We start from the raw sequence: 25,872 nt of genomic DNA, 5'->3' as shown, positions 1-25,872 counted from the left end.
TGTAGTGATGAAAGTAGAAGAGTTAAATAAAAAGTTTGGTCCGTGACCTAAAATGTGCATTGAGTTTTGGACAGTCATGAGGCACAACTCAGGAGCCTCCAATACCCAGAAACCCCAGCAACACCTACCCAGATCCTCCTCTCCTCATTATTGATCCACACCTGTAGTAGACTAGACTTTCCCTATATACAGGCAGTTCTCTCTCTCCTGTGTGAAGTATTGCCTACCTGCATTGGGAAGCATACTGAGCATTATTATGACTACAACATTTATAGTTCAACCTGGTTTGCTATTGTGTTTAGTCTTTTGCATCATCCCTCTGGTACCTCCTCTATATCAGACTAATATTCCTGGTTTTCAGATTGTTGTAGTTTACGACTTCGGTTTTGGATTGCAGCAAATCACTGCCTCAGATCTGTTCTGAAATGTAGAAACACGTGTGTTGATAATTGTAATGAATGGAGGAGACAGAGAGGGATCCTTATGCAAAAGCACAGTGCTCTTTATTTGGCAGATAGATACAACCAGAGAATGCGAGATGTTAATGCATAAACGGAGTTGATCTAATGCCGTTTGTTGAGAGTGGTCTATCCGGTCCGGGGTCGTAACGGGAAGGCAGAGTCCGTACGGTACCTGAGGGCTAGGCAAGAGACGGGGTCGAGGGAACAGGAGGTCGGTACACAGGAGAAACAGCAGAGTAGAATAACGCTCGGTACACAACATAGTTGGCAATACTTCGCGACGAGGTGTTGTGATGGCGGTGTATATGAATGCCTGGAATGTGGGTGTGGTGATGAGGAACAGCTGAGTCCTAATAGCTATCAGATGACATTGCTGACAATAATATTCAATCCTGTACGTATCTGTTGGTGTGTTTAATGACGTGTGCTGTGTTGTACAGGTATGAATGTGCTATATATTCCCCACTAAACTCATTGTTGTTTGTTCATAGTGAACAAAAGGAGAAATTAGTGCTCAGCAACAAAAGTCAACTGGAGTCCATATTCAAGGTGTGTTTGCATGGATAATTCCACTATATTTGGAAGTGTTGTAGGATATACAGTGGGGAAAACTGTATTTAGTCTGTCACCAACTGTGCAAGTTCTCCCACTTAAAAAGATGAGAGAGGCCTGTAATTGACATCATATGTAGACCTCAACTACGAGAAACAAAATGAGAAAAAGAAATCAGAAAATCACATGGTGTGATTTTTAAAGAATTTATTTGCAAATTATGGTGGAAAATGAGTATTTGGTCACCTACAAACAAGCAAGATTTCTGGCTGTCACAGACCTGCAACTTCTTCTTTAAGAGGCTCCTCTGTCCTGCACTCATTAACTGTATTAATGGCACCTCTGAACCTATCAGTATAAAAGACACCTGCCCACCTCAAACAGTCACACTCCAAACTCCACTATGGTTAAGACCAAAGAGCTGTCGAAGGACACCAGAAACTAAATTGTAGACCTGCACCAGGCTGGGAAAACTGAATCTGCAATAGGCAAGCAACTTGGTGTGAAGAAATCAACTGTGGGAGCAATAATTAGAAAATGGAAAACCTACAAGACCACTACTAATCTCCCTCGATCTGGGGCTCCACGCAAGATCTCAGCCCATGGGGTCAAAATGATCACAAGAACGGTGAGCAAAATCCCAGAAACACATGGGGGACCTAGTGAATGACCTGCAGAAAACTGGGACCAACATTACAAATAACACACTATGCCGCCAGGAACTCTTTGGGACTCTTTCCTGCAGTGCCAGACGTTTTCCCTGCTTAAGCCAGTACATATCCGGGCCTGTCTGAAGTTTGCTAGAGAGCATTTGGATATTACAGAAGAGTATTCAGAGAATGTTATATGGTCAGATGAAACCAAAGTAGAACTGTTTGGTACAAACTAGGGGTGGGCATAGATAATTTTTTTAAATCTAGATTAATCTCACTGAAATCTTGAAATTAATCTAGATTAATCTAGATTAAAATGGCTCATTCAGAATATGCGTGCTACCCAAGTAATGACTAAAAGTCAGTTTTTGAGATAGAGTTTCTTAATACAGAGGGTGCATTAGACCAGGGGCTCATCTCCTGTTTCCAAAATTCATCAATGTCTGCTTGAGAAAGCTGTTCTACTTTGATACTTGAAGAAAAAAAACATGCTCAATAAAATTAACTTAACGGTTTATTCAGTTAAACATGAAAATAGTACTGTATGCCTACATACTTTAAGAGGGCATATTTAGTCAAACATGAATTTGTAAGCCTACATACTTTACATTAAAAGGGGTTAGTAACATGTTTATTCAGCTAAACATGAGATTTGAAATGTAAGCCAACATTTAGTACATTTAACCTGTTTTCGGCGGCGGTGACTCTTCCCCTGGGCTGCATCAGTGCTTGACCCAGCGTCAGCAACATTAGCAAACGGGTGCTTTGCGTTTAAATGGTACTCCAGACTGGTAGAACTCCTACAATAAACTAATTCCACGTTGCATAAGGTGCAAACCACTTTAGTCTTGTCAATGTCTCCATTAGGAAGCTTCTTAAAAATGAATTTTCCATGAAGCAAACCTGGCAGCTTCGTGGCTGCATCCATGTAAGCACATGTGCGATTTGTTGTGGGTGGTAATGAAAGGTTTGAAAACTTGTTCTTGCCCCCTACTGTGCAATTTGGTTAAGCCCCCCGCACACAGCGAGCAACTAGCTGAGCAAACGGTCATGCGTGCCCGTTTGCTCAGCTAATTGCTTACTGTGTGCGGAGGGCTTTAGGAATACACCCGAGCTAAATTATCAAGGTGAAAGTCATCAGTTTGCTTACCTATTTTGAACCAGTTCCCAACCCAACTTTAAGAATAGATTAATGGCGATATTTTTTATATCGCCCGATATGAGTATCACATTATCGAAGCACGTTAACGCCGATATCGGCCCACCACTAGTACAAATACAACTCGTTGTGTTTAGAGGAGAGTGAATGCTGACTTGCACCCAAAGAACACCATACCTACTGTGACGCATGAGGGTGGCAACATCATGGGGGTGTCAACGTCATGGGGGTGGCAACATCATGGGGGTGTCAACGTCATGGCATGGCAACATCATGGGGGTGTCAACGTCATGGGGGTGGCAACATCATGGGGGTGTCAACATCATGGGGGTGGCAACATCATGGGGGTGTCAACGTCATGGGGGTGTCAATATCATGGGGGTGTCAACATCATGGGGGTGTCAACGTCATGGGGGTGGCAACATCATGGGGGTGTCAACATCATGGGGGTGTCAATATCATGGGGGTGTCAACATCATGGGGGTGTCAATATCATGGGGGTGTCAACATCATGGGGGTGTCAACGTCATGGGGGTGGCAACATCATGGGGGTGTCAACATCATGGGGGTGTCAATATCATGGGGGTGTCAACATCATGGGGGTGTCAATATCATGGGGGTGTCAACATCATGGGGGTGGCAACATCATGGGGGTGTCAACATCATGGGGGTGTCAACATCATGCTTTGGGGCTGTTTGGGGCTGAGCCAACATACCAGTAACTGTGCAAGCCAACCTTGTGAAGACCTTGTGCAGACTTACAGAAAACATTTGACCTCTGACCTCTGCCAACATAGAATATATAACAAAGTATTGAAATGAACTTTTGTAATTGACCAAATACTAATTTTCAACCATAATTTGCAAATAAATTTCAGAATTGTTTTCTCATTTTGTCTCTCATAGTTGAAGTCTTTTTGCTTGATGTCAATTACAGGCCTCTCTCATCTTTTTAAGCAGGAGAATTTGCACAGTTGGTGACTGACTAAATATTTTTCCCCCACTGTCACTTAGAAATAATCAACCTTTTTGAGTAACTAACCAACACAGATAGGTGTTCTCTGTCACAAAACAAAATTATGTAGTTATCTCTCCCTCACTCTCAAGAATGAACATCTGTTGGTGTTTATTCCTAATCAGGAGCTGGAGCACAAATTTATCTCTCTGGTGAAGAAGGAACTGAGGAGGTTCAAAAAGCTACTGATTCCAGATTACCCAGCATGCTATGGGGGAGAGGTGGAGGTTGAGGAGGATCAGAGCAGTGTCAGAGAGGGGGTGCTGAAGATCACACTGCACGTCCTGAAGAACATGAACCAGACAGACCTCGCTAACACATTACAGACCAGTAAGAGCTCTGGCTAATGGCTCTATAAACAGATCTACTATGTTAGTGTTTATTTTGTAAGAATACCGACATCAACATCACAGATAACAACAAAATAAAATAGTTGTCATCATGTTCTTCTGTTTATCAGAGGTGGTCTCTATATATCAGAAAAAGCTCAAACACAAACTGTTGAAGAAATTTAGAAGAATTAGTGAAGATCTCTCATATCATGGAAGCTCAACCCTTCTGGATGAGATCTACACAGAGCTCTACATCACAGAGGGAGGGAGTGGAGATATCAATAATGAACATGAGGTGAGACAGATTGAGACAGCATCCAGGAGACCAGCAACACAGGAGACACCCATCAAATGTAATGACCTCTTCAAAGACAAACCCATCAGAAGAGTGCTGACTAAAGGAATTGCTGGAATTGGGAAAACAATTTCTGTGCAGAAGTTCATTCTGGACTGGGCTGAAGGAAGAGCCAATCAGGATGTCCTCTTCATATTTCCACTTCCTTTTAGGGAGCTGAATTTAATGAATGAGAAAAAGTTCAGTCTCATGGATCTACTTCATCACTTTTTCCCAGAAGTAAAAGAATTACCAATAACAGATTGTGATGCTTACAAAGTCATTTTCATCTTTGATGGTCTGGATGAATGTCGACTTCCTCTAGATTTCCAGAGAAATGAGAGTTTGTAGGATGTAACAGAGTCGACCTCAGTGGATGTGCTGCTGACAAACCTCATCAAGGGGAATCTGCTTCCCTCTGCTCTCCTCTGGATAACCTCTCGACCAGCAGCAACCAATCAGATCCCTCCTGAGTGTGTTGACCTGGTAACAGAGGTACGAGGGTTCAGTGACCCTCAGAAAGAGGAATATCTCAGGAAGAGAATCAGTGATGAGATCCTGGCCAATAGAATCATCTCACACATGAAGTCATCAAGAAGCCTCTACATCATGTGCCACATTCCAGTCTTCTGTTGGATTGCAGCCACTGTTCTAGAGAAAATGTTGGTTGAAGCAGAGAGTGGAGAGATCCCCAAGACTCTGACTCAGATGTTCACACACTTCCTGATCTTTCACATCAAACACAAGGACAGAAAGTACCATGGCAAAACTGACACAGATCCTCACCAGACTAAAAAGAAAATTCTTGCACTGGGTAAACTGGCCTTTCAACAGCTGGAAAAGGGCAATCTGATCTTCTATGAAGAAGACCTGAGAGAGTGTGGTATTGATGTCAGAGAAGTGTCAGTGTACTCAGGAGTGTGTACCCAGATCTTCAGAGAGGAGTCTGGGCTGCACCTGGGGAAGGTTTTCAGCTTTGTCCATCTAAGTATTCAGGAGTTTCTGGCTGCTTTATATGCATTTCTTATCTTCATCTCCAACAACACAAATGTGTTGAAACAGCAAAATACATCAGTCATCTTCAAAACATCAACAATGTCTGACTTCCTTATGAAGGCAGTGGACAAGGCCTTACAGAGTGAGAATGGACACCTGGACCTTTTCCTCCGCTTCCTTCTGGGTCTCTCACTGGAGTCCAATCAGACTCTCTTACGAGGTCTACTGACACAGACAGGAAGCTCTCACAGCAAAGAAAAAACAGTCAAATACATCAAGGAGAAGATTTGGGACAACCCCTCTCCAGAGAAATCCATCAATCTGTTCCACTGTCTGAATGAACTGAATGATCATTCTCTAGTGCAGGAAGTCCAAACATACTTGAATAGAGGAGGTGACCGTCGTCTCAGTGGAGTCAGACTCTCTCCTGCTCATTGGTCAGCTCTGGTGTTTGTGTTGTTGAACTCAGAAGAGGAGCTAGATGAGTTTGACCTGAGGAAATTTGACCCATCAGTGAAATGTCTAATGAGACTGCTGCCAGTGGTCACAGCATCCAGAAAAGCCAAGTGAGTATTTTCATTCAGAAACATATTACTGTACCGGTTACTTTCCCAAAAGCATCATAAGACAAAATTATTGTAAGGCTAGGTACACTGTTACCATTATATAGCTGCAATATTCAGTAAACGCACTGCAAAGCTCTGACTGGTATCTGTTCTGGCCAGTCCAGTAAATCTGCTGGCGGTTTAGCAACTCCTGCTGTCCAATACAGTTAGGAAGAGATTTCATCTAATAGCAGAGAGGCGGAGCATGTGGATCTTTGCATGGACAGTCAATGCAATCCGCACTTACTGCTTGTTTACGAGGCATTCCCTGTGAGTATTAGTATTTAATGAATGTTGATATATGATTTAAGATCTTATGTTAATGTGACACACTTGTTTTTGCTTGTGGTTGTAGTTTTATACCTTTCATTTGATAAAGGATTTGGGAAACCACGATCATTGAGTGAGGGTATTTAGCTAGCTGGATAGCTGGATGCGACATTCAGTGAGACCAACATAGTAACATACAGTGGGGGAAAATAAGTATTTAGTCAGTCACCAATTGTGCAAGTTCTCCCACTTAAAAAGATGAGAGAGGCCTGTAATTAACATCATAGGTAGACCTCAACTATGAGAGACAAAATGTGAAAAAAAAATGGAGAAAATAATTTTGTCTGACTTTTAAAGAATTTATTTGCAAATAATGTTGGAAAATAAGTATTTGGTCAATAACAAAAGTTCATCTCAATACTTGTTGTAAATGTTGTATATCCTCTGTTGGCAATGACAGAGGTCAAACGTTTTCTGTAAGTCTTCACAAGGTTGGCACACACTGTTGCTGGTATGTTGGCCCATTCCTCCATGCAGATCTCCTCTAGAGCAGTGATGTTTTGGGGCTGTCGGCGGGCAACACGGACTTTTAACTCCCTCCAAAGGTTTTCGATGGGGTTGAGAACCGGAGACTGGCTAGGCCACTCCAGGACTTTGAAATGTTTCTTACAAAGCCACTCCTTTGTTGCCCTGGCAGTGTGCTTGGGATCATTGTCATGCTGAAAGACCCAGCCACGTTTCATCTTCATTGCCCTTGCTGATGGAAGGAGGTTTGCACCCAAAATCTCACAATACATGGCCCCATTCATTCTTTCATGCACACGGACCAGTCGTCCTGGTCCCTTTGCAGAGAAACAGCCCCAAAGCATGATGTTGCCGGGCGGGACCCTGGACCGACCGGGCCGTTAACAACACAAAACCACGCCCCAGTCGGTCACAGGGCCCTCACGCCCTAACCGGCCTTCAGCCGGTGAGCCCCACAGGTGTGAGGACGAGGGGCTACGGCTCCTCTCTCGTCCCTCGTGTGTGTGTGCAAGTGTGCAGGCTACCTCTCCAAGGCGTGGCTACTTCACCTCCTGGACCTACCTCCTCCCAGAGCTGACCCCTGCCTTCTGCTAGGGGTCACCCCAGCCTCCTGGGGAGCCAACCCCTCCCGGGGCCTCTCATCGCAAGGTGGACTCCTCCACCCAACCCAGGAGCGCCAGAGACCGAGGCCCAGAGCACCCCCCGACGCGGGCTAGGGAGCAGCCCCAAGGGCCTCCTGGTCACCCCGGGCAGGAGGGAGGATCTCCTTCCTCAGCAGGAGCTTTTCAGACCGGAGCCCCATGGTCCCCAAACATCCGGGGGCCCCAGCCCTCTAGGGAGGGGCTCTTCATGACCGGGCTACGGTCACCCCACAACACAAGGGGGCTCCTGCCAGGTGGAGACCCCCACAAGGTCCAGGAACACCGCCAAGGAGAAGCACCTGCACAGAGAACAGCACACACACACACACACACACACACACAACACAAACGCGCCCTACCCTATTCAGGGCCTCCCTCGGGAGCGACGCCCTCTGTGCCACACCCCATGGCACGGGACCACAGCTGGTCCCCCCCAAACACACATTCAAGGGGAGGAGCATGCGTGGAATTACACGCAAACAGTTGACAACATGCTAGGACAAAACACGCACACAAAGACTAGACAAACAGAACTTAGTGAGCAGACACTGAACGAACAGGACCGATACTTGCGTGCACTACACATAAACGATGGTGACGCGCCGCTCAGAGTCGCAGTCGCTCCTCACATAAAACACACAACACACGGGGAGCGAGGCGACAGTGACGAGCGGCGAGCGCGTCACACACACAAAACACTTAACATATAACAAACGCGCACGCGGATCCTCACGTCCGTTTACCTGAACACACTAACACCACACAAGACGAAGAGTATTTCCAGGACGACAGTCCGGTCCCTCGCCGTGCCCCTAACACAACACATGGGCACGGCGGATCTCTTCACACAAACAAACAAACAACAAACACGAAGAGTATTTCCAGGATGACAGTCCTGTCCCTCGCCGTGCCACTAACACAACACATGGGCACGGCGGATCTCTTCAAACAAACACCACGCAGACAAACACTTACCACGAGACATGACCATGAACGAAGGAGAAAGAAAAAGAGACTCGGCGGCTTCCGAAGGGTGGCTGGTCATTCTGTGACGGGCGGTGTGAGCAACTGAAAAGGAAGCGATCACGCCAAGTCTCAGGGAAAAAGGATGGTTTATTAGAAAGTGTGCAAACCAAAACCCGTGCAAAAGATCCAAATTAAGGATATAATGACCAGCGGTCAACTGGTACAAAGACAAGACATATATAGGCAAACAAACGACCCTTAGGTGAGACGGATCACGGGCTCCGCCCACCTGAGGGACGCACATGACCGTGACAGGCATTTCATTTAAGAGATACATTTTATTCAGTTCCAGTATTTGGCCAGTGTTACAAACCCCTCAAGCTCTATCTGGGGGTAGTATTATATAACAAGTAACAAGAAGATGAGCAGGCAGGTGAATGGGTGTATGTGAGATGGTGAAATGGCGTGAACGTCAACCACAAAATATCTAAGGTATATATACAGACCAAGGAACCAAGGAAAACTGGACCTGGACGTCATCAAAGCAAAGAATACAACAACAAAAAACAAACCTTAAGCTAGTGATGGAAGCTGGAAGCTTGTGATGGTTGAAGGAGGCAGGCACGACGAACGAAAAGTAGTGCAACATAGAATGTTTAATGTGAACAATGAATGAAGTTCTGCACAGCAGCGTAAGCACTTTGCACAAGCCACTCACTCAGGCACGAACTTCAGACAAAGACGAGCACGAGACATTGCGCGAACGCACATTAAATAGGTGATGAACATATTCTCCAGTGATCACGAGACAAGGCACAGGTGAGATTAACGAACACACTCACAAACAACCCACACCCACGGAACTACAAACATGGACATAACTAGACGCAGACAACGTACTAACATGCCCACAAGGAGGGGTCTGGAGCGGTCACTGTGACACTAGTAAACAATGTCAACATTTCTAAATCTAGGAAAACTAAATAACTAACTCTCTCTACCTACTCTAATAATCTAATAATCAAAAATATACAGAGAATGGTGTCCGCCCCTTACTTAATTTGTCTAGACAAAGTAAGGCCTACATGATGATATGTGGGAGCATGCTCATCCTTCCCTGTCCACCCCCAAAACCAACAAAGACAAATAAATTCAAAAGAACCATCAATCAATCAATCAAATTTTATTTATATAGCGCTTTTTACAACAGTTGTTGTCACAAAGCAGCTTTACAAGTGCCGAATCCTAGCCCCCAGTGAGCAAGCCAAGGGCGACAGTGGCAAGGAAAAACTCCCTAGTTTTTGCATGAGGAAGAAACCTTGAGAGGAACCAAGACTCAGGGGGGGAACCCATCCTCCTCTGGCCGACACCGGTCACCATGACAACAACAACAATTTCGACAGAAAGAAAAGGAAAAAGATGTAATAATGTCCATCGTGATGTAGGCATCCGGTTAGGCATGAGGTGGCCGGCCCAGGATGGATCACTGGTCTCCTCATCTCATTATTCCTCAAGCAGGCGGGCAGCCATGTAGAGAAATGAAACAGGGAAAATTAGCTCTGTATGAGGACATATACAGGACAGGTGAAATTATAAACATTTCTGGAGTGTGGCAGCAACTCCGGCATTAGGTTAAATTATTACAGCCTAGCTAAAAAAGACAGAACCAGAAGGTAACATAGGCTTGGGGGCATTCTGAGACAATGGCATCTGTCCACTGCACTGTCAACAAACTTGAGTGACCACGAGCAGTGACAGGATGACAGCACCAGCGCCCCAGTCTACCATAAAACCCTTCGCCTGTGAACCCCTGGATCTGTACCTTTATTTAAGGGGGGATATTATTTATCAAACGCTAAACTAAATAAGTGGGTTTTCAACCTAGACTTAAAGATTGTGACTTAAAGATTGAGAACGTAATTTATCTCTAGTTTACAAAACTCATTTTCACAGAATATAGCTCAACCCCCTTCCCCAGGTTGACACACCAAACATTTTTATCTAGAGTAGCATAGCCCAAACTTCTCTCCCTCTGTGGTCTCTCTCTTGCATGTCTTCTCCTCTCTTCCTCTAATGGCATCCCTTTAAAAAGGTGAGTCTCCACTCACAGGCTGCACCTGTAAAACACTGGCTTGTGTTGAGTGTTGAACAACTAACTTCCGGGTAAAGGGTATCCTGTGCACATCTGTGTTGGCCGCTCCTTTACCGGTGTTGTTTTCTTTCTGTCAGGGCTGGCTCAAGTGTGGTACCTCTTGCCGCCACAGGGAGGAGCTCATGAGCCAGTTCCAGGCAGAGCTCTCACAATCAGTGGTGATCTATCTCAGCTGTCTCCCTCCCTATTTTAGGGAAAGAGTTGTGGCAGTTCACTGCTGAATCGTTTTGATCCCCATGCCAGTTTCTCCTCATTGGTCTCGAGTTGAATTGTTGATGTCCCATCAACATTCTCTTTCTTTCTCTCAAAACCTTTAAATATTCTAGTGCTTACCTCCTGTGCCGCTTCCTGGAGCAACTACTGAATTAACAGACTTTTCCAGGCTTTTCAAGACTTAGCAGGAAATTCAGTTACATCGGAATATAGGTTTGTTTTAATAAGACAGAGAGGTGACTGTCACTAATTGTCACTAAAACTAGTTTTATGCTTTCAGTCTATGCATTGTTTTTCGTCATTTCACCCTCCCGATAAAAGTGTTCTGTTTTTAATTACTGTGTTCGTGTTGCATTCCTAGATTCCCGAGTTCTGTACCCCTGAGTGTTTAAACTGTATGTTTGTTCATGTGTTCGTGCTGTATCCCTAGACTCGCGTGTTCTGTACTCCTAAGTGTTTAAAACCGTATGTTTTATTCAGCTCTTTTGTCTTGGTTGGTTGAATTAGAATAATGTTTTTGTGGTTGCGTGTATGTCCGTCATCATGAGTTGAAGTATGTCTCTGATAGCATGTTTAATATTGTTGTTCTGGTAGTGTCTTGCTTAGTTGCCGTGTCGTTAAGTTTATGTTCCCTTTAGTGTACATCCCCTTCTACCTGGTTGTTATCCTTGTTTCTATTCTGTGTTTATTTAATTTCTGTGTTGTCACACCCGCCCCCTTGATACATTACACTAATATGGTTGTGGAATAGAATTATGGGTATTATGGGAAATTATGGGCAGTACGAGTGGGGATATGCTGTGGTTCCCTGTTTGATTATTTAACGACATTTTATCATAAAGGGAGAAAACATCCTGATTCAGATGTTTCCTTTCACCTGCTGTTATTGATATCGACAGCACTGAATCAATATGTATTGGTGAGGGTGTGGCAAAAACCTAAGATGAGATGCATATAAAGACGGACGTCTTCTTTATTTATAGTAAATAGCGCTTAGTGCCAGCAGAAACATGCAACACGTACGTAATGTCAAAACAACTGACAAGGGGCAAGCAAACACGGAAACAAACACCTATGCAGACGATGCATCTACACACACACGGACACACCCAAAGGGAGTGGTCAGAGGGAGTGGTCAGAGGCTGTACTGTTACTATTAAGTTTAGCTAATGAGAACACACGACAAAGCTAAACAATTATCTTAGTAGCACATTTTCTTTTTGTGTGGAAATTAGCACTTATCACTGGAAGTGAATGTGTTTTGGTGATGCTGATCAATTTCTTGATCAGTTGTTCTTAATTAATGCATTATCAGTGGTGGACAGTAACTAAGTAAATGTAATTCGTTACTGTACTTAAGTAACATTTCCATGTATCTGTACTTTACTCAAGTACTTTTATTTGGTAAGACTTTATACTTTTACTTCACTACATTTCAAAGCGAAAATTTGTACTTTTCACTTCGTTACATTTACAGAAACATCTCGTTCCTTTTTCATTTTTAAATCAACGTTTAATAAAATACCGAAAGGTAAAAGTGTACCATGTCACAGACTATAACCAATCAGCGCTCAGTAAGAGATTAAGATTTGTACGCTAAATGGCTGAGTATCTGACATGGCTGCAACAGATGTCTTCCCCCAACACCCCTGGCCTTATTTAGCCGAAGTGTTTGTATTCCTCGAAAAGAAGAATTATTCGTATTCCTCCTCTGCATTCCGAAGAACACATCGCTGTCATCATTTATGAACTCGCTGTCAAACTTGAAAAAACACATCGAAGTAAGTTCACCATTAGATTAGTAGGTTTATATACCCCTGTTAATTATATCACATTGAAGTACACTACTTTTAACAGATGCTTTTATCCAAAACAGTGTGCTAGTACCCGAATTGCAATCTGTGGAGATGCTAAGCGCCAGTTTAACACAGGAGACTCCCACATCAAACGTTAAAGCCGGGGACACATACACGCGAATTTGGCCAAGCGAAGCGAACTTCGCAATTCATTCCTATGAGGGAGGCGAAGGCAAGTAAATATGAGCGAAGCAAAATTATTAAGATTATTATTAAAATTATTATTATCAGGGTTGGGGGGCGGGGCGGCGGCATGTGTGTAAAATGTTGGCGGGGGTGGCGGCGAGTGTAAATTGTTGGACACAAATTAAGTATTATGTCGCGATCGATCGCCAGTGGTTGGCGCCACAGCGAACTAGTAACTCATTGAATCATAAATGTAGATCAGAGGTAAATAAACTAGATTTTTTTTCAGTGTGAGAATTCGGATGTATGTGAAGTGTAGTGCGAGTGAAAATGGTCTCTGGTAAAGACAGTCAATGTGTGTGAGAGTTGGCAACTCTGATTATTATTATATTAATTATTCGGCCAAGTTTAATATTATGAGTTCAGTTGGTAGGGCTGCACACAGTTCTAGTTCTAGGTGCTAGAGCTTTTAGCTTCCCTGTCCCGCCATGTGGTGGACAACGTAGAACCTCAGAAAAAGTCCCCCAAGCTGGACTGAAGTGGCCGGTTCGAAATTATTGTTCTGTTTGGTGGTGAATTATGTTTTCATATTAAACGGTTTGTCCACTTGTCTACCTTTCTAGTGTGAATTATTAATATGGATAAAGTTGGTGTCAGGTCCTGCACTCCCCGATCTTGCCACCAGAGGTCTGACTCCCCTGAGTTCTAGAGCGTACCAGCTGTCTGTCATTACACTTGATTATGAAGCGTATTTAACACTGCCAGCCCCCTTGCTCATTGCGAAGTATTGCCGTTCTTTCGTAGTCTGCATACCAAGCCTTTATTCTCGTTAGTCTCTGTGTATGATTCTGCCTGGTTCTTTCGACGTTGCCTTTGCCTTACCTTTGACATCTCCTCTGTATTCTGGATTACCCGACCCCTGCCTGTACGACTACGTTTCTGGATTGTCCTTATTAAACCTTGACCTGCACATGGATCCGAACATGCCTCACGAGTCTGATTCGTCACAGTTTGGAGATGAATGTTGTGAGGATAATATAGGCTAGTTTTGTGTATTTTGTGTTTGCTAGGCAAATGTAAGGCACTGTTTCCTGTTCACCTTTTGATTGAGTAGGCCTAGGGGTTTTGATGTGACGCTAAGAAAAAAGGGGTTTTTACTTTTACTTTTAATACTTAAGTATTTTTGAAGGCAGATACTTTTGTACTTCTACTCAAGTAAAAAATTGAGGTGAATACTTTTACTTTTACTTGAGTAATATTCAATGCAAGGTAACTGTACTTTTTACTCAAGTACATAATTGGTGTACTTCGTCCACCACTGTGCATTATTCAATGTTTCTCATTTGTGGGGGCATAGGTGTGATACTGTGTATGATTAAGCATGTGGGTTGACAGTATTTCATGTGTCAGTTTGTGTGTGTGTGCATGATAAGTTTTTCCTCACACCTTTCTCCTTTCTCTGAAGGTTGTCAGACTGCAGTATTACAGAGGACGGCTGTGCTGCTCTTTGTTCAGCTCTGAGGTCAAACCCCTCATCACACCTGAGGGATCTCAATCTGAACATCAATAAACTAGGAGACTCAGGAGTGAAGCAGATCTCTGCTCTACTGGAAGATCCACACTGTACACTGGAGAAACTACAGTGAGTTACTGGCTTGGAGACTTACAGGGTCTTTGTACATACACACACACATTATCCCTCCTAGTGTGTGGGATACATGTGTGTATCTGTGCGGATGTCAATGTGTGATGAAGAATGTGTGTGTCTGTGAGGGAAATGTTGAGGGTGGATGTGTACTTGTGTTTTAGAGCAACATTTGATGCGTGGGGTGTGTGTGTGTGTGTGTGTGTGTGTGTGTGTGTGTGTGTGTGTGTGTGTGTGTGTGTGTTGAGCTGTAAGTCTGAAGAGGTTTTCGTTATTTCTTCTACAGTCTTTCTGACTGTAGTATTCCAGAGGAAGGCTGTGCTGCTCTGTGTTCAGCTCTGAGGTCAAACCGCTCATCACATCTGAGAGAGCTGAATCTGACCCTCAATAAACTAGGAGACTCAGGAGTGAAGCAGCTCTCTGCTCTACTGGAGGATCCACATTGTACACTGGAGATACTAGAGTGAGTTACTTACTGTCTTTCTAAACATACAAACAATTAATATTGCCCACCCCCGGGAACGCGCACACCGCCTGAAATAATATAGAGAAGGGTGGACCCAAGTGCCGACTTGCAAGAGCAATACGTGTGACATTTCACATGTATTAGCAAGAGGGAAACGCACACAGCGACGCGGAACGAAACAAAACAAAACAACGTGTAAGACTCAATGCGCAAGGGAATAGAAAACAAAACCGTGAGGGCATGGAGTAAATAGAAACAAAAAACAACGCGGAAATGACAACGCATGAAAAATAACCGTAGAGAAATGGGAGAAAGAAACAAAATAACTACAGTAACTAAAACAGTGTGGATAAATGCAATGCGAAAATTAAACCAATGACACCAGGGGAAGTAACTGGGAGCAGGCAAAAAACGCTGCAGCAAAATAAAACCCTTCCCAAAATGAAAAGCACAACGGATAGGAAGAAATACAGGATTGGGAAAACTTGAGATGGGTCAGGAAGCAACGCAGGAGATAGATAATCAAATAAATAATGAGAAAGCATAAGAGAGAGAGGTGGAGAGAAACATTAAAATGAGAAGCAACCACAGAGAAAGCAGAGACTGGCAAAGAACGTACCGGCATAACCAAAACGATTCAGTGTGATTTGTCTCCACAAACTTCCTTAAGGAGCCTAAAAACAGCTGAGACGAATTATTGCTGATTACACCGGTTAAGTCTGGAACTGACTCGGTTGCCTCCAGAGACGGCTGGGGGAACGACATCTGAGCCAACCCTGACAGGAACGACAGAGCCAGCAGGCGATATTTATCAGCGTTACAACAGTAGCCGGTAGAAGCTGACAGCAAGACTTTGCAGGCCTTACGCCAGGCTAAACGGCACCGGCGCACCAAGGCACGAGCACCCGGGATGGCCACCTCCTCCTCCTGGTCATCAAACAATGGAGGAGAATACACATACAGGCATTCAAATGGAGACATTCCAATGACTGAGTGCCACCAGGTGTTGTGGGCATACTCCGCCCAGAGCAGCTGATCAGACCAGGAGGAGAGATTGGAGGAGGCCAGACACCTGAGAGTCTGCTCCAGGTCCTGGTTCGTCCGCTTCATCTGGCTATTAGTCTGGGAGTGAAACCCAGATGACAGGCTGGCTTTGGCCCCCAAGAGACCCAGGAAAGCACCCCAAAAGCAGCTGGAAAATTGGGGTCCTCGATTGGACACCACGTCAAAGGGGAAGCTGTGATGTCGAACGATGTGGTGTAGAAAGAGGGAGGCCGTTTCACGGGCCGAAGGGAGTTTAGACAAGGCCAGAAACTTGGCAGTTTTCGAGAAACGGTTGACAATTACTAAGATGGTGGTGTTACCCCGAGAGGGGGATAAACTGGTGACAAAGTCTAGGGCCACATGGGTCCAAGGCCTTGACGGATTTGGGAAGAGGGCGCAACAGCCGAACGGGCTTGGAATGGGTCACTTTGTTCTTGGTTCATGTTTCACATGCCTTAACAAAACGGGTAACATCCTGGTCCATCCCGGGTCACCAGAACCTACTCTGAATAAGCTTGAGCGTTCGCCGTGACCCAGGATGGGCAGCGAAAGGCGAGGTATGACCCCGAGGTATGACTTTCTTTCTAAGCCTAGGGTGAACATACAAGCGTCCAGAGGTACCACCACCCGGACCAAGATCGTTAGCGAGAGAGCGCTTAACATCAGCTTCCACCACCCACTGTATAGGTGCCACAATTTTGGAAGTTGGTATGATGGTGCTAGGCTCTGATTGGTTGGGGGGTGACTCCCACTGATGGGACAGAGCGTCAGGCTTGACGTTTTTAGTGCCTGGGCAATACGAGAGGATGAAATCGAACTGCCCGAAAAACAAAGACCACCCTGGCCTGTCTGGGGTTAAGACGCTTACGCCGATTAAGGACTGACTCGATTGCCTCCAGTGATGGCTGGGGAAACGTCATCCGAGCCAGCCCTGACACCCCCCCCCCCCCACTCTCTTTTGAGTACTTGTGTATATTTAGCTGTAAGTGTGAATAGTTTTTTCTCCTCTCTTCAGACTATCTAACTGCAGTATTCCAGAAGAAGGCTGTGCTGCTCTGTCTTCAGCTCTGATGTCAAACCCCTCATCACACCTGAGAGAGCTGAATCTGAGCCACAATAGACCAGGAGACTCAGGAGTGAAGCAGCTCTCTGCTCTACTGGATGACCCACACTGTACACTGGAGAAACTAGAGTGAGTTACTGACTACTTACTGTCCCTATACACACACACACACACACACATCACATCACCACTACTTTTCTCTCTCACTAACACACACACTAAACATACTGTGTGTGTTTGGGGTGTTTAGTGAAGTGTGGTTCTGCTTCATTTCTGGTTGTGGGTGCGTAATTCTGTGGGAGAGACACTGTGTATGTCTGTGTGTGTGTTTTGGATAGACATTGTGTGTTTGTAGATGTCTGTGTGTAATGGAGAGTGAGTGTGTGTACATGCACATGCACCTGTCTGTGCATAAGACAATTTGTGGGCGGACGTGTGTCTGTGTGTATGCAAGTGCCTGTGTGTTGAGATTTAAGTGTGAGGGGTTCATCTCCTTCTCTACAGTCTGTCTAACTGCAGTATTAGAGAGGAGGGCTGTGCTGCTCTCTGTTCAGCTCTAAGTTCAAACACCTCATCACATCTGAGAGAGCTGAATCTGAGCTACAATAAACCAGGAGACTCAGGAGTGAAGCAGCTTTCTGCTCTACTGGAGGATTCACACTGTACACTGGAGAAACTACAGTGAGTTACTGACTCTTTATACACACATAAAGTGAATATTCCCCCATATCTCTCTCTCATTATTTCCCCACTCAGTACACCGTCAGCCTTGCTCTGAACATACTGGACAGTTCATCCCATCTTCGTCCACAGAGTTCAGACCACAGGCTTCTAAAAAAAAACAAACAAATGAGCCGTTACATCATTGGTGCTGAGATGCATTCCGTCCTTGAACAGTTTAGACACAGATACACGGAAATGTTACGCACTTTTAATTACAGTGCTAATTTGTGTACTAATTTGTGTACAGTACTAATCTTCACATTGTTATTTGTGCTTTAATGTTTAATGTGGCTCTTTTGAGCAAAACAAATTCCTTTTGGGGCAAAAAAGGTTTCTATCAATCAGTCTCTATAGCTGTAACAAACACTGAAAATATATATCTTTCACAATTTATTTTCTCACAAACTTTCTTTCTGTCACGTCTAGCTCTTCCCTCCTCCCTGGTCACGCCTAGTTTTACCCGTTTCCTTGGTTTCCCTTCTGTCTGTCACGCCCCTGTCCTCAGTATTCACACCTGTGTCTCGTTTTCACTCCCGTTTTAGTGTATATCATCCCCTCTGTTTCACTCCTCTGTGTCGGTCAATGTACGTGAGTCCTCCCTTACCTTCCTGCTCCTCCGTGCCTCCCTGCTCCTCCGTGCCTCCCTCCCTCCCTATGCCAGTTCATGTTCTTTGTTCTATATCTATAAAAGTAGCTTTGTTAGTTTATGTTTTCTCCCGACTACTGTCCGCTGTGCTCCGCATTATCTGCTCGTTCGTGTATTGTCTTATTAGTCTCTCGTTCGCACAGGTTTGCATTTGGTTACGTTTACCTTATTCTGTTATTTTGTACTTTGCCTGGCGTTGGTATTTGTGCCCCGCTCTCCCCGGTTGTCGTTGCTGTCCTTGGTATTTTGGCTCTCCCTTCTATGTTAGTGTAGCGTGTGTTGTAGGATGTTCCTATGTATGTTAACTTTTCTTAGTTGTCTTGTAGTCCCATTCTTTAGTATTAACCCTTCGTTGTAAGGTGTAGTCCCCATCGGTATTTTGTGTTTCTGTCTAGTGTTTTGTTGTTTTTCTTTTAATAAATATTCAGTAACTTGCACTTGCGTCACCCCTGCCTCTGACCATCGTTACACTTTCTCACACAGTCTCATGAAAATTATCGCACACACACACACACATACACACACACACGCGTGCACGCAAAACATACTTGGGTGTTTAGTGAAGAGTGGTGCAGCTTTATGATGGACTTCTTGACTGCTTGTGCTGTGTATGGGTTTATTCACACTACAGCTTTTTTCTGCACCCAGATCTGCTTCATGCATGAATTTAGTACGTTTGTTCAAGTTTGAAAACTGGGCTCTGGTTCGTCTCATGGCATTTTCACACTCGTCCTTACTCGTCCTCACCAAGATTGACTCTGGGCTTGTTTGAGGGAGGGTCTCGTGATTGCTGGCTTGCTTTCACACCCAAGAACTCCGTCCGAACCGTACGTGGATCAATCACACAATTCTGACTGCACAAATGTGGCTGCTTCGGCGCCTCTCGTCACCTAGCCTTTCGAGATTTGTGATGCTTAGAACGAAATGCAGTGGGTCATGTAGATTCGACATCTGACAAATGCAAATGTCTGAGACCAAAGACGTCTTAACAACCTGAACTGTGAATGGACAGACTAGTTTAATTTGAGTGATAGTCATAACTTTATACATTCTCGAATACATTACTATCCACAGAACACACAGCACATGTAATTTGTGCTTTATAATATGGTAATATATGACTCTATATATACTTCTTATAGAACCTTCTTAAATGGCTTAAAAATTGCTTTAGAGAGAATCATGAAGGTGTAAAGCCGGAGGCACTAAAGTTTATGAGACAGATGCAAATACAGAGTAGAGCGAGATTTATTAAGGGCAAATGCAAAATCACAGTTGGTAATACAGTCCAAGGTCTGAAAACGAGGGCAATCAGAAACTTACATATATCCAACACAGACAGACATGATAGAAACTGTGATTTTTCATTTTAGCATCTTCTCAAAAGTAATAAATAATGAAATAACGTTAAAATGTCCAGATGAAGGTCTACTGCACTTCCTCGACCAATAATGTCACTTGAGTGTGGAACTACCTTTTGTGAGTACGTGTGTGTGCATGTGTATGTACTTGAGCTGTAAGTGTGAAGAGTTTTTCTCCTTTATTCAGACTGTTTAACTGCAGTATTACAGAAGAAGGCTGTGCTGCTCTGTGTTCAGCTCTGAGGTCAAACCCTTCATCACACCTGAGAGAGCTGAATCTGAACTACAATGAACCAGGAGACTCAGGAGTGAGGCAGCTCTCTGCTCTACTGGAGGATCCACACTGTACACTGGAAATAATAAAGTGAGTTCCTGACTTATTGCCACTTTAGACAAATAGACAGTCAGTTTTTCTCTCTCACACACGTGTACATTGTGTGTGTGTTGAGCTGTAAGTCTGAGGAGTTTCTCCTTCTCTACAGTCTATCTAACTGCAGTATTACAGAGGACGGCTGTGCTGATCTGTGTTCAGCTCTGAGGTCAAACCCCTCATCACACCTGAGAGAGCTGAATTTAAACTACAATAAACCAGGAAATTCAGGAGTGAAACAGCTCTGTGCTCTACTGAAGGATCCACACTGTAAACTGGAGAAACTACAGTGAGTTACTGACTTTCTGGGATGTGTGTTTGTGCATTGATCCCTGCATGTGTGTTAGGAGATTAGAATAGACTCTGGAATAGACTCCATCACGGGATATAGAGACTCACTCAGGGGAGCTCAGATGACATCACTTAGCTGGGATTCATACTTTGGTTCTGTGATGGAAATTTGGAAATATTATTCAGTACCAAAACGTCTACCTTCTGCAGAAAATGACCTAAGTTTAATTTTAAGTGTGGGGTGATCGCATGTTGAGTTACAGTATTTATACACTGTACAAATCTGTATAAGGAAACCATATAGAATGAATCAAACACTCAGACACCTTCCCACAGAACATTGTCCTTGAGGAGAGAACTGTAATTGTTGGTAAGTTTGGTTCCACAGAGTCGAGGCACAGCTGAGTCAAACAAGAGTTCAGTCACCTCCCACTACATTTCACCTGTGAGCTAGAGGAAGAACGAGACTGTTGGTGCGTTTGGAGACACACAGACTTTCCTCTTCCCTCCGCCTGCAACTAGAGTTCCACTTAGCAATTATGTTTTTAAATGTTTTTTGCCTCTACTACTTAAAAAACGAAACAAAAGAAAACCGAACGGATTACCCAGATAATGAGATCAGGCAGTGCTGAACGTGTTTGGTGCCCTGAGGTATGAGGTACTGGGGAAGGGAAGTCAAATTAGATTCCAGGTGAGCTTCTCTATGACTAACTAAGATACCACACACACTTAATATGATTGAGTGAATATAGCACCTTTCAAAGGAGCCCAAAGACTCTCTATAATCAACACTTACACTCACACGTCTGTGAGCAGTGGCAGCCAATCACTCACAGTCAGAGACCACAGCTACCCAGGGTGGGAGAATCGAGGAAGGAGGGGAGAGGACAATAATGTAAGTCAGGGGTGCTCATTACGTCAAAGGAAGTGTCAGTCGATCGTGAAGGAATGTGGGTAGATCGCATGACATTAAAAAGTAGTGGATGAATGACAGGATATCGTCCATCTGCTCTGACGGTTGTATATATACACTGCCTCGGTAACAATTTACGTTCGCCACCCCCCCCCGTCAACAAATTACACTCGGGGCGAGGTAGATCTTTCTGACTTGGTCATCTTATAAGTAGCTCGCAACCTGGCACCAGCCACCACTAGAGGGAGCCATTATCCTAAACCAGTCCAATTAAGCCAGCGGTTTTCAAACTTTTTCTATCATTCCCCACCTCAGAAGAAGGAGATATTCCATGCCCCACCTGTCCAATATCACCCAAACAAATTTGTTGATGGGGGTGTGTTGAGTGTAATTTGTTGACCAGGGGGGCCGGTACAAATTCATTAAAGGGCCAAATCTAGCCCTGGTTCACACTGTTCCGCAGACATTTTAAACATCCGGGGCTTACGCAAATCGAACAGGCATTAAAACGACAGACTTAAAAAGGTTAATTTCTTCCAATTGCTTGTGCCCCACCTGCAATACCCGCCCCACACTTTGAAAAACGCTGAATTAAGCTGATAGAGCCACAATTGCCTTTTTGTCTTTATATAGGCTGGCTTCTCAGCAACTCCTTGCTGAGTATTTTATGTTATGTTATGTTATGTTATGTTGTTATACTTTATTGATCCCACGAGTGGGAAATTCAGTTCCCATGGGGCCACTGTGTAAAGCACTGAGATGTTACAAGATGGTGCTGCGAATGGCCGCCCTGGTACTTGGGTGTGCTCTGTTTTGTTTGTTTTTGTGCGTTATTTGTGTGTCTGGTCACTCTTCTGGGTATTCTTACACCAGAGAAGAGCTTTTAAACCTTAGGACTACAACACCTATGGATCTATTTCCTGTTATTATTGCATCTGCAACAGATTTACTACATACTTTGATCCGGAAAGTGAGACGGAGAAAGAGAGGTAAGCGCGCAGGTGTGCTCGTGCGGCTGAGGAGACGTGGATTACACACAGCCTTACCTGGGACTTTCCTCTCCAATGTGCGCTCACTTAGAAATAAAATGGACGAACTGACACTGATGAAAAGCATGAACAGACTTTTCCACATCATGTGTGTTATGCTTCACGGAGTCGTGGCTGTGTGAGGAGATACCGGACTGCACGCTTCAGTTAGATGGATTTAATATCCTCCGCGTGGACCGGCAAGCTGCACTCTCCAGCAAGGCTACAGGTGGAGGTGTCTGTTTCTACATCAACAGTGGCTGGTGTACGGATGTAACAGCGAGCACTGCTCTCCGTCTTTTACTCTCCGGGGGAGTTCACTTCATTCAAACTGGTGGCTGTTTACGACATGCCAGATGCGGACGTGCGCTCACAGAACAGATTCTGTGCATGGAGCGGACATACTCGGACTCACTTATTATCATACCTGGGGACTTTAATAAAGCCAGCCTGCATCGGGAACTTCCAAAATACAAACAATACGTCAAGTGCCCGACCAGAGAGGAAAAGACATTAGACCACTGCTACAGCACGATAAGTGGGGCTTATCACACAGTGCCCCGTGCTGCACTCGGCCTCTCTGACCACAACATGACCCATCTGATCCCAGCATACAAACAGAGGCTAAAGCGTTCAAACTCGGTGGTGAGGACAACAAAGCAGTGGACACACGAGGCTGTGGAGGCGCTCCGCTCCTGATTTGAAACAACAGACTGGGACTCAATGAGAACTACCTGTGACAGCTTGGATGATTATACAGACACTGTAACCTCATATATTCACTTCTGTGAGGACAGCAGTGTACCATCACGCACCAGGGTGAGTCAACAGTGACAAACCCTGGTTTACTCCCAATGTGAAGCAGCTGTGGTTAGAGAAGAGGAAGGATTTGAAAGGTGGGGACAAAGACTGCTAGAAAGAAGTACAGGTTTACCAAGGAAGTGGCCTCTGCTAGATTACACCACTCTGAGAATATGCAGCAGCAGATCTCAGAACGACAACCTCTGTGTGGAAAAGTTTTAGGCAGATTACCAACTACAAGCCTAAAACCCCCCACTCCACAGATGACCTACAGATGAGTTCTGTTGTCGCTTTGACGGTCAGTTCAGCAGCCATTCACACCTTCACTCCTCCACTTGTCCCATTTGTCCTGAATACAATACAGCCAGCATGGAAACTCGCTCCCCCACCTGCCCCACTCATCACACCACAAAGGAGTCCACATGATCAAGGTCTCCTACCCCAGAACCTCCCTCCTCCTCCACCCCGACACACTTTTGTATTCAAGTAGACCAGGTGTTAAAGCAGTTCAGGTGTGTCAAAGCTCGCAAAGCTCCAGGGCCGGATGTTGTCTCATCTGCCACACTGAAACACTGTGCTAATGAGTTAGCCTAAGTGTTTACAGACATCTTTAACTCCGCACTGGAGACATGCCATGTGCCTGACTGTTTTAAAACCTCAACCATCATTCCTGTCCAAGGATCAATGGACTTACTGACTACAGACCTGTGGTACTGACCTCAGTGGTCATGAAGTCTTTCGAACATCTGGTGCTGTCCCACCTCAAGACCCTCACAGCTCCCCTCTCGGACCCCCTGCATTTTGCCTATAGAGCCAACAGGTGGACGATGCTATCAACCTGGCGCTGCACTTCATCCTGCAGCATCTGGACTCCCTGGGAACCTACGCCAGGATCCTGTTTGTGGACTTCAGTTCTGCCTTTAACTCCATCCTCCCAGATCTTCTCCAAGACAAGCTGTCTCAGATGAACGTGCCTGATTCCCTCTGCGAGTGGATTACTGACTTCCTGACAGACAGGAGGCAGCACGTAAGGCTGGGGAAGAATGTCTCGGATTTCCAAACTATCAGCACTGGCGCTCCCCAGGGCTGTGTTCTGTATTTTTCTCCAAAAAGTATTTTTCTTACAAAACTGATATTTTTCTGGATACAATATTCTCTTCTTTCAGTAGAACATCTGCTATATTTTGTTTTAAAAGATAAAGGCGGGCTGTGAAATAAAAAAAATTTAATCTTTCTAACAATCACATTTTTAACTATAGCCTATATATGAAAGATTTGTGTGACGATGGGGTCGTGGTGAAGAATGAGACACGGATACCCTCTATAGCAGCCAACGTCACTTTTAATTCAACAAAGATTGCGCAATAGCGCACAGAGAACACACATACACAGCCACGTGTAGACTTTAGACGACGACGAGCACAGGACACTGCGCGAGCGCACATTAAATAGACAAACTACATTAGCCCCAAGTGATTACGAGACTATTCACAGGTGAGACAGATTATCACACGACATAGCCATCACCACGGAGATCCACTGACGCAGACAAAGCACGTGGACAATGTAAACACACGCCCAAAAGGGAGGGGCCGGGGTCCTCAACGTGACAGTTTGCATATAAAGAAAATAGCAACCAAATTAGTGGTTATAAAATAATTAAAAACAGAATTCAAATTTTACAATAATAGTGATCCTGACATAAAAAGCCCTGCAGCAACATCTTTTTGTCTCCTAATGAACTGGATCAAACACAATCTATTTGAACTTCAAGATGTCTTTCAATGTCCCAACACAAGGAAAATGTTTATGCAACTAACGCATTACATTTTTAAAAGATCAGGGTACTTGCACTTAGCCTGGCTCGGTGAGGGTGCATTATGAGGCCTCCATGACTGAACACTGGTGGCAAGTCAATACCAAGCTAACTGGGTAAATATTAATTATTTACACATATTATGAATAGTGGAACAGAAGCGAGCATCCTCACCAGCGCCGCCATGATCGCGATGGTTTGCGGGGCACGCATTTGTGTCACATAAAGCTAGGTTTATACTTGACACGTTGCTACTGGCACGAGGGTCCGCGCACCGAAAATGTTACGTCAGTGGGAAGTGAAAAGCATAGGCTACAGACAGGCGGAGAAGAGGTTGTCAAATGAAACACAAAAGAACTTTACAAATAAAAGATTGTTCACGAGTCTCAAATCAGGAGTCCAAGTCGAGTTGGAAGTCTTTTGAATGCAAGTCTATGTCGAGTCTGAAGTCACTGTATATGCGACTTAAGTGCGACTTGAGTACATGTCCCAAACTCGAGTCCCCATCTCTGGTCTGTATGTTAGCACCAGTACCGCAGCAATTTCCTAATGCTGTGAACCTGTTCACACTGGGTCTTATTAGGAGGGCAGTCTGAACAAGAAAGATATATAGGCATACTGACAAAATGAACAAAACAATGCAGGGTAACACAGAACAGGCAGGAACAAATGCTAGAATAAACAATGCGAATAAACAGATCAAACTCACAAAATACCAGGGATTACAAATCACAAAATCACCGACAACGGGCTAGGGAAACACAGGGACTATAAATGCACAGGACTAACATGACATGGGTATGGCAGACGGAGAGAAACCATGGAAACAGATAACAAGGTGGGGTCGAC

General features: G+C 44.5%; 1 protein-coding gene across 1 annotated transcript in view; it reads left to right on the top strand.

Moving 5' to 3' along the window:
• LOC143482222 (NACHT, LRR and PYD domains-containing protein 12-like) overlaps positions 1–25,872 on the top strand; it is a 59,811-nt gene that overhangs the window by 10,348 nt on the left and 23,591 nt on the right. Inside the window, 9 exon segments of the mRNA XM_076980526.1 lie at positions 953–1,010; positions 3,966–4,170; positions 4,301–6,068; positions 14,322–14,498; positions 14,788–14,964; positions 17,027–17,203; positions 17,579–17,755; positions 19,992–20,168; positions 20,287–20,463. Coding sequence (XP_076836641.1) covers positions 953–1,010; positions 3,966–4,170; positions 4,301–6,068; positions 14,322–14,498; positions 14,788–14,964; positions 17,027–17,203; positions 17,579–17,755; positions 19,992–20,168; positions 20,287–20,463 — 3,093 coding nt within the window.

The sequence above is a fragment of the Brachyhypopomus gauderio genome, chromosome 18 (assembly GCF_052324685.1).
Source record: "Brachyhypopomus gauderio isolate BG-103 chromosome 18, BGAUD_0.2, whole genome shotgun sequence".
NCBI lineage: Eukaryota > Metazoa > Chordata > Actinopteri > Gymnotiformes > Hypopomidae > Brachyhypopomus > Brachyhypopomus gauderio.
The sequence above is the reverse complement of the archived record's forward strand: the minus strand, read 5'-3'. Positions and strand labels throughout refer to the sequence as shown.